At 39.9% G+C, this 15515-nt stretch overlaps 1 protein-coding gene across 8 annotated transcripts in view; it reads right to left on the reverse strand.

Moving 5' to 3' along the window:
* The window catches only part of ERC1 (ELKS/RAB6-interacting/CAST family member 1), a 282351-nt gene that overhangs the window by 53788 nt on the left and 213048 nt on the right, over positions 1–15515 (reverse strand). For all 8 annotated transcript variants that reach the window (XM_069003679.1, XM_069003676.1, XM_069003675.1 and 5 more), the window contains one exon: positions 2977–3121. In XM_069003679.1, the coding sequence (XP_068859780.1) occupies positions 2977–3121 (145 nt within the window). The remainder of the gene's footprint in view (positions 1–2976; positions 3122–15515) is intronic.

Raw genomic sequence — 15515 nt, forward strand, 5'->3', positions numbered from 1 at the left:
ATGCAGCAATGCTGGTACCACAGCACGCACAACCCTTCCCACAAACCACCCTCTTCCCATATTGCTCACCATTTCTGTGTGCGTCCTACGTACGTGGAAATGGGAATTTTTTACTCAACTGCATCTGACCACCAACTGAAAGAGCTGCTTTCCCACCACAAAGCCTAAGCATTTCCTAGGAATAGGATGGACTGAAACACCAAATACTTATCAGGGAGCTCAGCAGCTCTCAAACACAAATGACTGAGGTCAGGATCCCAGCTCTGAATCTGAAGGGTTGAATAAACTTTTTCGGTTCCAGAACTGCTTTTCAAAGTCTTCCAGAACATCTTGATTTGTGGCATCACTTGCCTTTCTTGAACAGCTGTGTTCAATACATGTGCAAGTCTGAAAGATTTTTCATTCACAATTTCTACTGTAAATTTAAGAATTACAGTTAAACTCTTAGGAAGTTCCTGAAAGGTGACATGGTTCTGTGGAGCTGGCAACACAGATGGACCCTTGTTCCCAAGATGCAGAAAAGGGTCCGTGTAGAGAAGGCTTAAACTGAGGAAGCAGCATAGCTGTTTTGTTGGAAAATACGAGGCTGGTGACCTGTAACAACTGAAGAGGAGTGTAAGGGCCAAGTACACAGAATATTTGCAAAGCATGTAGAAAAATGAGATTCCCCTTGACTACATTGGTAATGAGGATCCTGTAAAATCTCACAGCCATCTCTTCTGACCCATTTCCTATTTCTGGAGCTGTCAAAGTTGGTGTGATTTGAATTTATTCAGAAAAAATACCTACCAAAACTACTGGCACTGAAAAAGGAAATGGAATTTTAGATTCCCTGCAACTTACAGAGGTGGTGAGTAATACCGTCCTATAATAAGCAATGAGGAGTTTTTCTATCAATGTGTTGAAAGCTGCACACAAAAAAAGGATAAAAGATGACACATCCTTAAAACATAGGATAGAATTTAGGGAGGATGTGTCAAATCTCTGTTGTTCACATAAATATTTCTCAGGTATGTTTTAAATATAGTTTAGACTGTTTATATGTAAACGTTTATTCTGCCTTGGGGATTGTGGATGTACTGGAGAATACCTGTGATTTTATACTACACATGTAGCTTTTATTTATATTACTCATAGCACAGATGTGTTGAGGAGATTACTTTCTGCTTTCTTAATTTTTTTTTTTTAAGATTAAAATCTTAAACAATCTTAAACAGTGACAAGTCTTTACAGCTAATGGCAGTTTTGGAACCAGAATCTTCAAAGGCATTATTTGAAGAATGAAATATTTGAAAAAGGACTATTGCTCCAACCTCAGATCATAACTGGTCTCACTTCATACCAAGAACAATTTCAAATTAATCTCCTTTGCACTTTTTGTTTATTTGGGAAATTAAGTATCCCCCACATACACAGAAAAGCACTTAGAACTCATATCCTTAAGGGAAATGGCCATGTCTTTTTAGAAAGAGTTTATGATACTGTAAGGCTTACCAGCACTGAAAGATAAGGATAGGAGCTATAACAATGTTAAAAAAAATTTCTTAACTGAAACCTACGTCATTACAGATAAGCACAATGTTAATACGTTAATTAAATATACATAAATTTTCAGCAGAAAAAACTCACCCCAAAACACTACAGATTGTTCCATCTACTCACAAAAGACAATCAGAAGGAAACTGGGAAGGGCAAGAGGCATGAAAGCACCAGAATTTAAGCTTAGGACAACAAGCCCTAAGAATGAAGTTAACTGTTAATTTCTCTTGGAATGAGTGGTACCATATGTTACAGCTGCTGCATCAACAATTACATGAAAAAAACAAGTACTTGACATTGTTGTGACCACTTCTGACTCCTGTTTTAGCAGATCACCTGGCTGACCAGTGACAGTAATTATTACTATTGCTCAAAAGTAAATAACACAAGACTGTAAGCTATACTTCTTGCTCGTTCTGAAGCTGGCACAAAAAACCCCAAAGTACTGTTCTTAAATTAAACTGTAAATAATTGTTATCTTAAACAACATGGCCAATAACCTACTTGTGTTTCCTAAGGAAGAAGCACAGAAATCCCTTATCACAGTGCCGACCTGTTTTTGTCTTATGTTCTTTGACAGCAACAGAAATCATCTGGTTGACAGATGAAATGTTGCACATAAAACTTTATGAAGATGGAAATGGTGGTACTGAAGAAGTTGATACTGGATTGGCAGCAGCATATGTGCTATTACAAGGAATGTGGCAAGGGTATAACTCAGGAAAACCCACCAGAAGTGCTGAAGTGAAAAACCTACACAGATTTTTTCAGATCCTAAATCTCTTATTGCCAGGGATGCCTTTTGCTTCCCCTGTGTTTTACTGGCAATGTACTTTTTACATTGCATTCAGTACTGAACCATACTATTAAATGCTTCAACAGTAACACGCTTCTTCTAATTGTTATGCCAACACAGAAAGATCTTAGAAGGGAGAGGCCAGAAAAAGGAAGGCACCAATCCCCTCACAAGCATGAGACCTCCCAAAGTCTATTCTAGAAGCTGGCATTCCCACGTGGTGCTCCTGCTGCAATCAGAAATCACAGGAAAGACTGTGTGGTGTAACATTCATATTTGAGCTGTGCAGCTAGGAGAAGTTTCTTCCAAATATGCTTCTTCCCCAACAAAGCAAATACAAACCCCCAAGAGAAGTATCACTACTTTTCCCTGAATCTGCGACTGTTTGTGCCTGTAAAGGATAATAACAAACATCCTCTTCATTCACAATTTCCTATACATTCTGCCACACACTTACTACTCAGGCAGTGCCACAAAGACACTTCCCTCAGTGCTGAGTCCAGCAGCTAGTTTGAAACTGTTATTTATGCACTTTCTGTCCTAATATATGACACGATTACACATTATTAGTCCCATAGATCAAGATAATAATCCCACACCAGATAATTAACTGGATTTTTTCCTAGCCCTCTTGTACCTACCTGCTGCTTGAGCTGCTGCACAAGACGATCTTTTTCTCGTTTCAGTGCAGCCACTTCATCCTGAGTCTTCTTCTTAGAGGATGAAAGCTCTAGCAGAGCAATATTGGCATCTTTTTCACTAATGGCAGCAAGAAGGGCTTCTTGTCTGAAAAAAACCCAAACAAATTACATTATTATCCTACAAAACTTAAAGGGCTCCTCTAGAAAGATTTGAAGATACCATAAATGCTCTACCAGTGTGCAACTCTGAAAAGCAGTAACAAATATTTTTGTCTGGGCTATATGTCTGTTAGTGGAACAGGAAGTCAAGACCCACACACCTCCCCCTAAACAACTGTGCTGATACCAAATTGCACCTTACAGGATAAGAAAAACACATTATGTTCTTCTTCTGCACTCACCTTCTCAGTTTTTAATAACTACCATTTATTATTACTCTGGCTGAACATTTTCATCCTTTATCATGCTCTAAACATTCCAGAACAGATTATGAGAATATAAGCACAGATACTGGACTAATCACAAGACCTGTGTTACATTTCATTAGGTTAAACTGCATGTTCATGAAGTATTTTAGAAAGGGGAATGAGACAATTTTACTGAAAGCACTCAAACAATACAGTATATTCCCAGAAGGGAATGGTGACAGAGACACCATTTGTGCTACATGACAGATGTTCAATGCCTTCAAAGATGCTTCAGCTATTCTTTGACTTTCCTAGTGAGTAACCAATATATAGCAACATTCTTAAGGTGTGTAGCAAGATCTTGAGGCCCAAAGGCTGTAACAACTAGCTACAGAAAACCAACCCTGCCATACTCTTTCCCAGCAGCGGGAAACTCTTACAAATAGAATTCAGAAACATTTTATACATACAGGGAAGAAAGGAGACAAAGGTAATCACCCAGATCATAAAACAGCAGATCTCAAATGAAGTTGAAGTCTTCATTTGGTCTGTGTTAGGGAAAACAACTATTTCTGTCCTTTTAGCTGGTGATGTGCAACAGGAATTAAAAGAACCTTGGCCTTATTGCACAGTAGCGTTGGCTTGTCTCACCTCTCCTCACCTTGCAAAGAAGGAATAAAATGAGATCCTAAACACGTGTGGTGGTGTGAAAGATGGCATTATGCAGGAGTGATGATGAAAGACAAACCGAATACTACACATTTCTTATTTACATTTCATCTAAAAATAAAGTTGCAAATGCACTTAAAGTTTTGCTGCAGCAATCAATATAAAGAAGTTTATTATCAGGAATAATAACAACTGAAACCACTGTATCAAAAAACGTCAAAGAATCATGTATTTCAAGAGGAAAAGGTGTGTTTCAACAGACAAAATTGTTCACCATCTGACAGGAGAGTGGACTTACACAACGTATTTTCTGTGGGTGAAATTTCTCTCTGGGTTTACACAGGTGTTTCTTGTACAGTCCAAGAGAGTTAGCTTGCTTTAAAAGAAGTACCAGCATATCAAAAATATCACAGATCCAGTGTAGAGAGTACTTGAATTCTGCCTAGATCATATCTAGAAAAACATTATTGCCTCCCTTTCAAAATGTAATACCATGAAGTAAAGCAAACTTTTTTAGATACTTTAGGATTATCATAAAACATTCTGAATACGTTTGTGCTATGAAGAAATACAAATATTCTGGTGACTTAATGGAGGCAAAGAGTAGAAGAAAGGAAAAGGTGCACATCAGGTTCCCAGCTGTAGTGTCAAGAGTGTAGGTGTGGGAACGATGGATAATGGGCGTGTTATTATTGCCATTTTGTTTCTGCTGCTTTTGCTTCATGGAAAAGTATCCAATTTTGGATGTCTGCCTGAAACATGAAAAATACCAACAGGGTGAAGTGACAGAACATGATCCATGACCTCTGCTTTTTTCCAGCTATCGGTATCCTGGGAAAGACAGGCTGGCTTGTAGCTCTGGTCATTTTCACTTTCTTTAGAGTAATCTGTTTTGATTATAAAGAAACACTTATTCTTTTAATAGTAAGCCCACAATCTTCGCTGATGATTCAGGAGCAGAGCCAAGAATATCTCCGTAACTCTATCTATAGAGCCATTACTCTGGTATGGAAATTGGAGGTGCCTCAAATAGCATGTAAGCCATATACCTTCTGCAATCAAATCCTTTGTTGCCCATCTCTACTTCTTAAGTGAAAACCCCAAGGCCAGGAAAATGAGATATGGATAGCAGTCCGTTACTTTTTTTTTCCTGAAAAATCTTTGCCACCGTGCCTTAAGAAAAGAACATCCTGCTGGCTAAAACTTCAGTGCTGGTCAAGAAGTGGGGTGAAAGCCATTGTGGTTTTTGCTGACTGTTTTCTGGAACTGAAACAAGGTGAAATTTGAACAAAAGTAAGAAAAATGCCCTGTGATGTGATAAGTGCATCGCAGCTGCATTTTTTACTTCTGCAAGCTAAATGTACACTGCTCCATGTGGGAGAAGTGCAGGTGTCACTGTCAGCTCTGCTGGAAGGGACTTGTCTGTAATGGCAAGTTGTTCTCAGCAGACCTTGCAACTGCCAAATGATTCTAAGACCATAAAAAGGACATACTACCACGCAAAAGACAAGGTTTCTGATTGAAGGGCAGTATAAAAGCAACTTATTTCCCTTCTTGTGAGCTTTATCCCCAGGGAGGCCAGAGGAACATGCTGTAAGACAGGTGATGTGGCAAGAAGGAGCAGAGGGGCTGCTGTGCGAATGGCGGTAGTAGCACATGAACAAACCCATGCAGCAGGAGTGCTGCAGTCAGTCCTAGAGCACATGAACAAACCCATGCAGCAGGAGTGCTGCAGTCAGTCCTAGAGCACATGAACAAACCCATCCAGCAGGAGTGCTGCAGTCAGTCCTAGAGCACATGAACAAACCCATCCAGCAGGAGTGCTGCAGTCGGTCCTAGAGCACATGAACAAACCCATCCAGCAGGAGTGCTGCAGTCGGTCCTAGAGCACATGAACAAACCCATCCAGCAGGAGTGCTGCAGTCGGTCCTAGAGCACATAACAAACCCATCCAGCAGGAGTGCTGCAGTCGGTCCTAGAGGCTTGGGCACTGCTACAGGCTCAGCTTCTTCAGCAAACTGCTTCTCCTCAGTTCACAACACTGGAGGTCCTGAAATGTTCTCCTAAGTAGGCAAAACATGATGCACAACCCAAGGCTGCTAATCTTTTAAACTGCTGTCCAGGGCCAGAGTCACTGAACAGACACAGCTCACTTAAGCTAATTCAGGTATTTCAGATGCTAGTACTAGTGTAGCTGTGCCAACATCAACTCAGCAGGGGAAAACTGCCTATTTATCTCTCCATTTGAGCAGGTTCTTCAGCCTGAACTGAGCTGCACAGCAGCTCACAAGAGGTAAGCAGACTCTGAAACCGATTGAATATTACCAAAGGAAACCTGAAATGGCAACAGTGTAAAAAAATCTACTGAAAACAGGTTCAAGATTTACTCCAAATTGGACAAAAAAATGAAGATATCTTTTTTCCTCCTACTTATGCTGAAGCCTTTCACTGAATGTGGATCATTATCAATACAGACTGAAGTGGTATCAAGACCAGTAGGTTTAATTCTTAAGAGACAATGGTGGCTTTAATCTTAAGATCAATATCAACATTATTTACTGTGTTTGCAGTCTTCAAAAAATAATGCAAAGAAAGATGGGCTTGCCTTTTTAAAATAGATGATTACAGAATAGTTACACAGGTCAGTAGAGCACAGAGGCTTGACAACACAAACCAAAAAATAGCATGCAAATGCATGTCTCCTTCAGCTCTTGAACAGAAATGTCTGCTTTGGGGAAGATAACTGGGCAACAGTGTACTATTACACTACCACTAATTCCTAATACTAATAGAATAGAGCTGTCTTCAAATGGGTTTCTGTGGCACTTGGTTTCAGAAGACTACATAATTCCTTCACAGCCCTTCCCTAGTAAAGGAGAAGAATCCTTTTGGTAAAACACAAGAGGAGGCGAACTTTAAAAAGCAGTTTTGTACTTTGCAGTACTGTTCCCAGGGTCATAGCACTGGAATATTTATCAGCTGTATAATTAGAAAGAATAACAGGCTGTAAACAGTGCTGAATAAATGATGCTTCAAAACACAAAAACTATACATATTCATTAAAAGAATATGTTTACATATGTCGGGGAGAACACTTACTCCATATAGAAATGTTATATTGTTCTATAAAATTTTATTTCAAATTATGAAATTTCTTCCCATCTGAAGCGTGTATGAGATAATATGAAAGCAATATTGATAGCAGCAGCAGCTTTGATTTTAATGTCCTGGAGGACCTGGGATAATTCCATCAGCCCTGGTTGCATTATAGAGATTAAATCTGTTTTCATTCTGACTGGCATTAAACTAAAGCATTTCAAAGTCTGACACAAATTTGAAGAGCTCGGGTAGCTACAAGATCACAGCAACCCGGTCAGTTCCTTCAACAGAGACTGTTGTACTTCCGTGAGGGATGATTAAGCTGGCAGCGTTTTCAACCTGGCATTTTAAGATGAGCTGTAATTATAACTATGGCTGCTGTGCCTTTAGTACACAGGAAAGATTCTCCTGTGTCAGTAACTGTTTACTCATGGTAAGGCCATCAATCACCACAGAATGACAGAGGTGCCACTCAGACACTCCTTGTTTCAGCTGTTTTATTTTTGTCCGCTGCATTTACTCAAAGCCTACAGAAAATGCTGATAAAAGCTTTTAATGCTTTCCTATCAGAGACATTTGTCAGACTTTTCCTGGTGAATCACCATTACAGTAAGAACTGTATTATTTGCATATGAATTAAAACCCCTCCCATGATGTGACAACAACAGAAAGAACTAGCAAGCAGAGAGATTCAGATGCAGTACTGCAGTGTTATGAGAGACAGATGGACAGGCAACAGCTTAGAACATAAAAGCATTGGGACATGGCATTCAGTAATTTCATGAGTTTAGCAGAATGACAGGGTTTGGGTGGGTCACACTCAATAAACTCTTAAAAAGTAATTAGGAGTACAACACACCAAACCGCTGATTGAACGGGCAGATCCCCTGGCACCAACATCGTCCTTTTCATCAAAAACGGTGTCTACCACTACAGCAGTAGTTCTGAACTCCACATTCTTTCCTTTTATTTTTTTTTGCTGGCTATAGAACATCTTCAGAAAATAAAGAAACTCTGACTTGCAGTACCTCACAGGGAGGAGACAGTCCTTGCAGAGCACTGGGTATCAGGATTTGGTTCTTAAAAGTAACCTTGAAAAAGACAATTATACCAGTGAATGACATTTCATGATGCTAACAGACGAGTAACTCACTCAATATGCAAGGTGCCAAATTCTGCACTGGCTATAATTTCTGCAGCATTTAAGATGCAGCTCAAAGTATCCCAAAGTGAGCAAACTTTTATCCAAAAGAAACAGTAGCAACCTCTTACTGCAATAGAGTGGGAAAAAATTTAACTTGGCAATAGGTACTACCTGCTTTTTTTAATTACAGCTGGGAATAATCAAACCTCAGGCTGCAAATTAATTTCCAAAACACAGCCTTAAACCTTCAGTCAAAAGGGATAATACCACACTCCTTCCATTCCAGTACTTGTTTCCTGAATCAGCACATCACCTTTGCCTGGCCTGGCTGGCACATCAGAAGCCTTTCTCATCTCTGGTCTATGCTCTTACAGCTACCAAAACAGAAATTGAGAATTCAAGCAAACCAAATGAGATGAAAACCAGAGATTTTTTTCATCAGCAAATTGAAGCTTTCTGAATGCACACCTTTCCACTGGTCTCTTCAATATCACTGCATACATGTGACCACAACTGGAAAGCAAGGTAAAAATAGAAACTCTTTGTGAATACAGTTGTGTGTTCACAAAAGTGATGTCCCTTTAATTTTCCATTATAAGAATGGTGTGATAATAATCAATGTGAATTCCATGACACAGGAAGCATTACCACTTGTACTGTCCTCGTTTAAACAAAAGGTACTGATAATAGATTTAGACTTTCCTGCACACATTTTCTCTAACATCCCAATCGTCTAGAATCCCAGAGCTCCTTACTAGGATTGATAAGCAAAGCTTTTCAAAGTCCTTTCCCTCAACATATTTGACAAAGTCACAAGTAGTCCTATAAATATTTTATATTACCTTTCCCATCAATGTTTCAGCCCTTCTTGTACTTAAGCTTTCCATCTTAATTTTATCACTTTAGCACCAGAGCTAAAAATTTGCAGTTCCTAGTCCTGCTCATCTCTCAGCTCTGAGCACTCAGCATTGCAGTACAGCCCTAGACTGTCTGCCAGCATATACGGAAAAAAATCTAACACTTTCATAGAGAACTTTCAAGCCCACTACTGATTTCCTGAACTTTTTTTTTTGATGAATACCTCCAGTGAAAAACTGGCTGCTGCATATCACAGCTGCCAAACTGATAGTCCATGAGCCTTACCTAGGTGCCCGTGAAGAGTGGAAGTTCCCCAAGATGGCACATTTTAGAAGGATCTTTCAATCCTGGCACCTGATTCTATGGGAGATCTGTCCCTATAAAGGGTAGAATTTTTTTTAAGACAACCTTTGTCGCTTTAGCAGCCTTCAGAGCAGAAGCTGGATGAGAGACAGCAGTACTTACAAGGCTCCTGAGTTCCCCAGGGCTGGCTTTTCTGAGCAGGAAGTCCTGAAACGGGCATTCTTTCTTCATCTGCCCTTTAACAGCAGTGCAGACACAGCATAAACTCAAGGCATATTTTTCATCCAGGCAATACAGGCCATCAGAATACATCCACCAGATTTTGAAAACTGACCTTATAAGAAAGGCAGCTCAAATTTCTTTTGCTGGGACACGGTCAAGTACAGGTTGAGCTTTAGCTTAGCATGTGGTTTCACAATCGGCTTAAGCTGACACAAGACAGGCTCTTGTGGAAAGAGATGGTTCTGCCCTCCCATTTTCAGGTTCCTGCCCCTGCCCTGCTGTCGGCACCACTGGCTGTTTGTCCCTGCAGCCTGGCCAGCCAGTAAAAGCCCAGCCCTGAATAAACAGGAGGAACCCAAACCTGACCGCAGGTTCCTCATGCCCGGAGGAGCTGCAGCTCTCCATGGCGCTGTGACAGTGTCAAACCCCTCGCTGCCACAGCCAGCACTGCCAAAACGTAAGAATGGAAGATGAATCACAGCATTCACACTGATTATAACATATCAAACAACCACAATTACTAGAGTGAAAACAATTGTCTTGATGACTTTGTGAATCTGGCCCGGGTTGAAAGACAGTAGAAAGAAATTTCAGCTTTATCAGTCAAACTTTGACAGCACTACTGCAATCTTACTGTGGCTTCTGACCCTGTGAAAAATTCTAGTCATGATTTATAACACAGTTGTTTTAAGAAAACAATCCAATCTTTGTACTCAAATCAAACTAATAGAGCATCTATCTCCTTGCTAAATGACTACCATGTTATTTCTGGTTAGTGTAATTTATCTCACTTCTGCATCTGTCTCATTTCCATACCCATTCCGACAGGTGATCATTCCTCTGTATTTTATCAGCTCAGAAACCAAGGCAAAGGCATTAATTTAGTTTTGGGACCATATTCACACTATCCCTATTCTCAGTGCATTGTGGTTCCACTTCTTTTCCTCATCTTTTTGTAGCAGTGGCTACAGAATATTTATTATTTATTTTTATTTCTTTTGGGAGGTCTCATTCAGCAGGAGTTTTCACAATTGTCACTTTATTCCTACAATTACTGCTTCCCCTAAATGTCTCCTTCTCTTGACCAATTTCTAAGGCTGCTGCCAATTCCCTTTTGGATACAGACACACAGCTTTGTAACTTTCTTAAACTTTCCCCCTTTTGCTTGGGGTGAAAAGACCTTATAGTTTTGGGTTTTTGATTTAAATAAATGCCCTGCTTCCTCTACATGAATCTCCTGAGTTCTTCTGTCCAATTAACTTGCTACATAGTAGTCTCCATTTTTCAGTTTCTTACTTTGAAATTGAAATCCTCACTTTTCTAGCATAGTTTTTTATTTAAATGTAAGTTTTATCGATTTTGATCGTTACAGCTGAAGTCAGTTCTGGTGATGATTTCTTCTACAATCTTGATACTACAATCTTGAAGTCTCACACCATTACATCTTGCAGATCTAGTGATTATTAAATTAACAAGCCTGGCAGTTTCTCTGATTTTTATCCAATAAACATGTATCTCCCACAAAACCACATTTCTCCGTTATTACTTACATTTAACACAGCACTATACAACCCTAAAATCCATAGCAGGATACCATCCCCTCTCTTTGTATAACTCCTTTTATGATCCTTACATTATTTTGACTCAAAGTAATGCTATAATTATACTATCTCTTTTTTATTTCCTCAGAACCTCCAGTATAATTAATATACAACACCATTACTTTCATTTTTAGCTTTCCTGAACAACTTGTACCCACATTCCAGCTCTGAATATTACTCTAGTTCCCATTAACTGCTATTATCCCTGTGACATCCAGTTTCATGTTACATACCAGATGTGTAGAGTTACTTCATCTTGTTGTTCTTTTACAAACATCTCAATTTGCTTCCACATGTACCATTTCAACAGATTTTCTTGTCAGAGCTATGGACTGCTTTCATTATTTATTGTCTATCTGACTACCAACCTGGATGTGTCTCACCTAACTTCCTACTTCTCTGAGGGTTCTTTTGGGCATTTGTTCAAGCTTCTCTTCCAGGACCACGTTGTCTGATTTCTTAACAAAAATATTTTCTTCAAGGACAGACCTTTTTATATTAAATGTGCAAAGGATGTCTTAGGGCTTTGGTGGTAGTAACAACAGCAGCACTAATGCTGATCTCTATTCCATCCTAACCCTAATTACCTGTATTTCAGTCTTCTCTGGTTGCTGCTGCTGCCCAGGAGAGGGATTAAAAAAGGAGCATAAGAAATGCCAAGTGTCTGGATAAAGTACAGGAATAGCAGCATCAGGGGAAAAAGAGGCTGGAAGCAGTTTCATGAAACACTGAGGCATCACTTTGCCTTCTGCTCCTGGTAGCTCCAATGACTGCTGCTTAAGTAGTGCCAAAAAAAAGTGTTTCTAAGCAAGCAGGAGTTGTTGAAAGGGTTGAGGACAGAAACGGAGCAGGTGTCAGGGGCTATGGATAAAAATTGGATATATTTAGTTCTGTAATTGCAGCAGAAGGGACCTGAGAGGTTTCATTTAATTTCCTTTTTCAGATCCGGGTCTGAAAGCAGGTGTAGCTACTTGCAGTCTCTGAGTGCAGAAGATTTGTTTGAATGGGCACTACAGCATTTTCTGCTGAGTTCTGAAGACCAACTTTCCAGACGTTTGAAGGAACTGGCATTCTACAGTAACTAGAGAGCATCCTACCACCTTCCTTTCTGTTTTACCTCTATCCAGTGCCTGCTCTTCACGAGATGAAACCAGAGCTGCATGCTGTAACAAGTTTAAGAGACTGAGCACGTGTACTCTGCTCCAGAACAAGCACTGTTAAGCCTGATCTAAACCGTGCAAACAGACCTTTGACAACCCTTTATCAGACCCCTGCTAAACACAGTGATAACGCTTCTATTCAAATCCTTTTTTCATGTACAGATCTAAAGAGTTTTATTGAAATAAAGAGAAGCTCAACCATCTCAAACTAAGCTGTAATTGCCTGTTTGTAATGAGACACAAAGTACATGAACTTTAAGAAACACACAGAAAGTGAGAGAGCAAGTCATTCATATGTGAGGAAATTGGAAAAACCTCAATTTAGCACGTTCTAGCAACCAACACCTTTTCAAGTGAGCAAATCTGAAGGTGTGTTTATGCTGTGGTTTAAACAAAAATCCCCCCAAAACTGCCTTATTGAAGAAACATGATCACAGATAAATTTACAGATATAACCCTTAGCATCTTAGAAAAAGTTAAAACCTCCAATTTCAAGGCTATGAAGTAGAAGAAACAGAATTAAACCAGCTTGTGTCACACAAGAAACTGGCTCTCATGAAAACCTGAGATATATATCTGAAAATCTACTACAGATAAATGAAAGTTCCCCTACCTTCTTCTACGTAACATCTTGCTTATTTTGGTAAAGTTGATCTTTAACTGGTTGTACAATTGTTAAGAATTATTATTTGGTATCTACTTAGTTATTAAGATATGTGGCAAGGTTAATTTCTGGCAAAAAGATATCTTGCTGAATTTTAAGATGCCTAAATTTTATCTACTTTAGGAAAAAAAAAGAAAGTAGATAAAAAATAAAGGGGCATGAAATAACTGCAAGGCAGGGTGAACATGTGTGATGTAGACAACTTTTAATCCTGAAACTATGCTTAAGAAATAGGTATTTTGGACATCAATAAAAATTCTGAGAATTTTCCAAAGAGTACAGACTAATGAATTTACAGTAAAACATCAGGATGCTTCACACAAAAATATTTCAAAAAATATTTTAAAAACTGAAAGACCAGTACCAAAGGAAAGTGCTAGATTTTTAACACCAACAACTGCTAAATGCAAAACATGTAAACAAACAGTGTCAATTGGAATAGAAACATGGCTTCGTGGGGCTGAGATTGAGGAGTACTCTTCACACCTGTCATTTGTGATTTGACCAAAAGCACATCCTTTAACTACCTCTGTAAATGCAAATGCTACGATTTACTGAAGAGCACATCTGGTAACATCTGTAAGAGTGACATTCTGAGATGAAAACAGCCAGGTCTCTTTCTTTTTGTTGTTAATTGTTAGCGGAAAGGAAAAAGAGGATTACCAAAAACTTGCACACTAAGAGATGCCTTATTTCTCCTGGGAGCACCATGACTGCTCTGAGATTTTTCATTTTTTCACACAAGAAACAACAAGGCCACAGAACTATGAAGGAAACACCTGAGCAGCAAGAGGATTCCCCAGCAGACACACGGCAGAGTGGGCAAGACAAGTGGAAGTGCCAGCCGAGAGCAAGCCTGCCTTTATGGATTTATGGCAGCCTCCCAGTTAAAGGCCCATCTGGCTGGAAAGGGGGAGGCTGGGAAGACCATGCGCCGCTTACATTTTTGCCATTCCTGCTGCGGTATGGTGTGAATAAATCACAGGGCTGAGGTCAGAACAGCCAGCCCATAAAGTGATTCATGGGCCCAGCAGCACATTCCCCCAGGACTATGTACTTTATTACAGTAAACCTCAGAACAAGATACAATTTCCTGTCTCAAGGAGCAGCCTTTAAATCAGGACACCTGGACAGCCCTGCAGCCGCTTACAGAAACAATGGGGCTGAGCCCCACCGCTGCCTCTCCTCGCTGGCCCTGCTGCCTTCAACCCAAACACCACCTTCAGAAAGCCTCCTTCTGCTGCATGTTACTGTGGTGACACCACCATGCAGGCAACACACTGATACAATCCTATTCTTCAGCCACAGCTCCCCACCCAAGAAATAAATACTCTCCATATGTTGTTTTTTCACTCTGTTTTAGCTTTTAGGTCTCTTCTGCACTGTAAAAATTTGACTCAAAACATTAAGGAATTAAAGGGAAATCATTGGTTTCTCTGTGTGCAGGCAGACCTCGCACTGGAAGGGTTTTTTCTTCTTTGCAAACTGAAGAATCTGACATGCAATTTAGGTTGTAATATGGATGTTCTCACTGTGATCAAGGGCTGTGATCTGAGTTTTGGGTTTGGCATCTGGAAAGAAACTGAGGTGGTGACAGAGATGACGGTATTGTTAGACTCCGGAGAAACCTCCCTCTCAGCTAAGAGTAATGTTGCTCTTACACCACAGGTTACATTTCCAGCAGAAAGAAGAGAGAACTCAGTTTAAGCCACGAAACAAAGCAGCGGGTATTTTCCACTCTAAATATTCTGTGGAGCCTTACTTCTCCAACCATTTCAACCACATAGACCTTCCAAGGCTGTAGAGGAGCAACCTGTCATGGCTGGCTTGTATTCCAGCTGTCCCTCAGGTGAAGGTGAGGCATGTGCAGACTGCACTTCTGCTGTGGAAGTGCACTTCTTCTCGTTGGAAGCAACAGGACACTCTTCAAATGGAAGCTTCCCATGTTCACACAAACCAGGACAGAAGAAAAACTTGCTCTGCCTCCTTCAGATCCATAAGGGATCACCAGAGTTAAACTTGGGTATATTTTTTTTCAGTAGGCATCATTCACGAATGAGAAAAGGGAAGGAAAGCTTCCCTTCAAGCATTTATTGGCAAAAGGCAAGACTTTCCTGCAGCTTTGATGACAGTAAGTCATTCTGTACAATCACTGCAAACAGTGGAAAAAATCCTGGTAAGTTTTACTCTTCAGAGTTCGTTTGGATCTTAAAACTACAGCCAAGACAAGGTAACATATCCCTGGGAAGCTGCTTCATGGAAAACAGGCACACCTGAAAGATGTTCAGAGGACAAAAACATAAGAAAACAGCTATGGAGCAGAGGAAGTTTTGGGAAAATTTAGGTGAGAATTCATCAAATACTGTAAGTTAAGAATGCTATTCAACCAGTCAAACTAAAAAAAAAAAATCT

The sequence above is a fragment of the Aphelocoma coerulescens genome, chromosome 1A (genome assembly GCF_041296385.1).
Source record: "Aphelocoma coerulescens isolate FSJ_1873_10779 chromosome 1A, UR_Acoe_1.0, whole genome shotgun sequence".
NCBI lineage: Eukaryota > Metazoa > Chordata > Aves > Passeriformes > Corvidae > Aphelocoma > Aphelocoma coerulescens.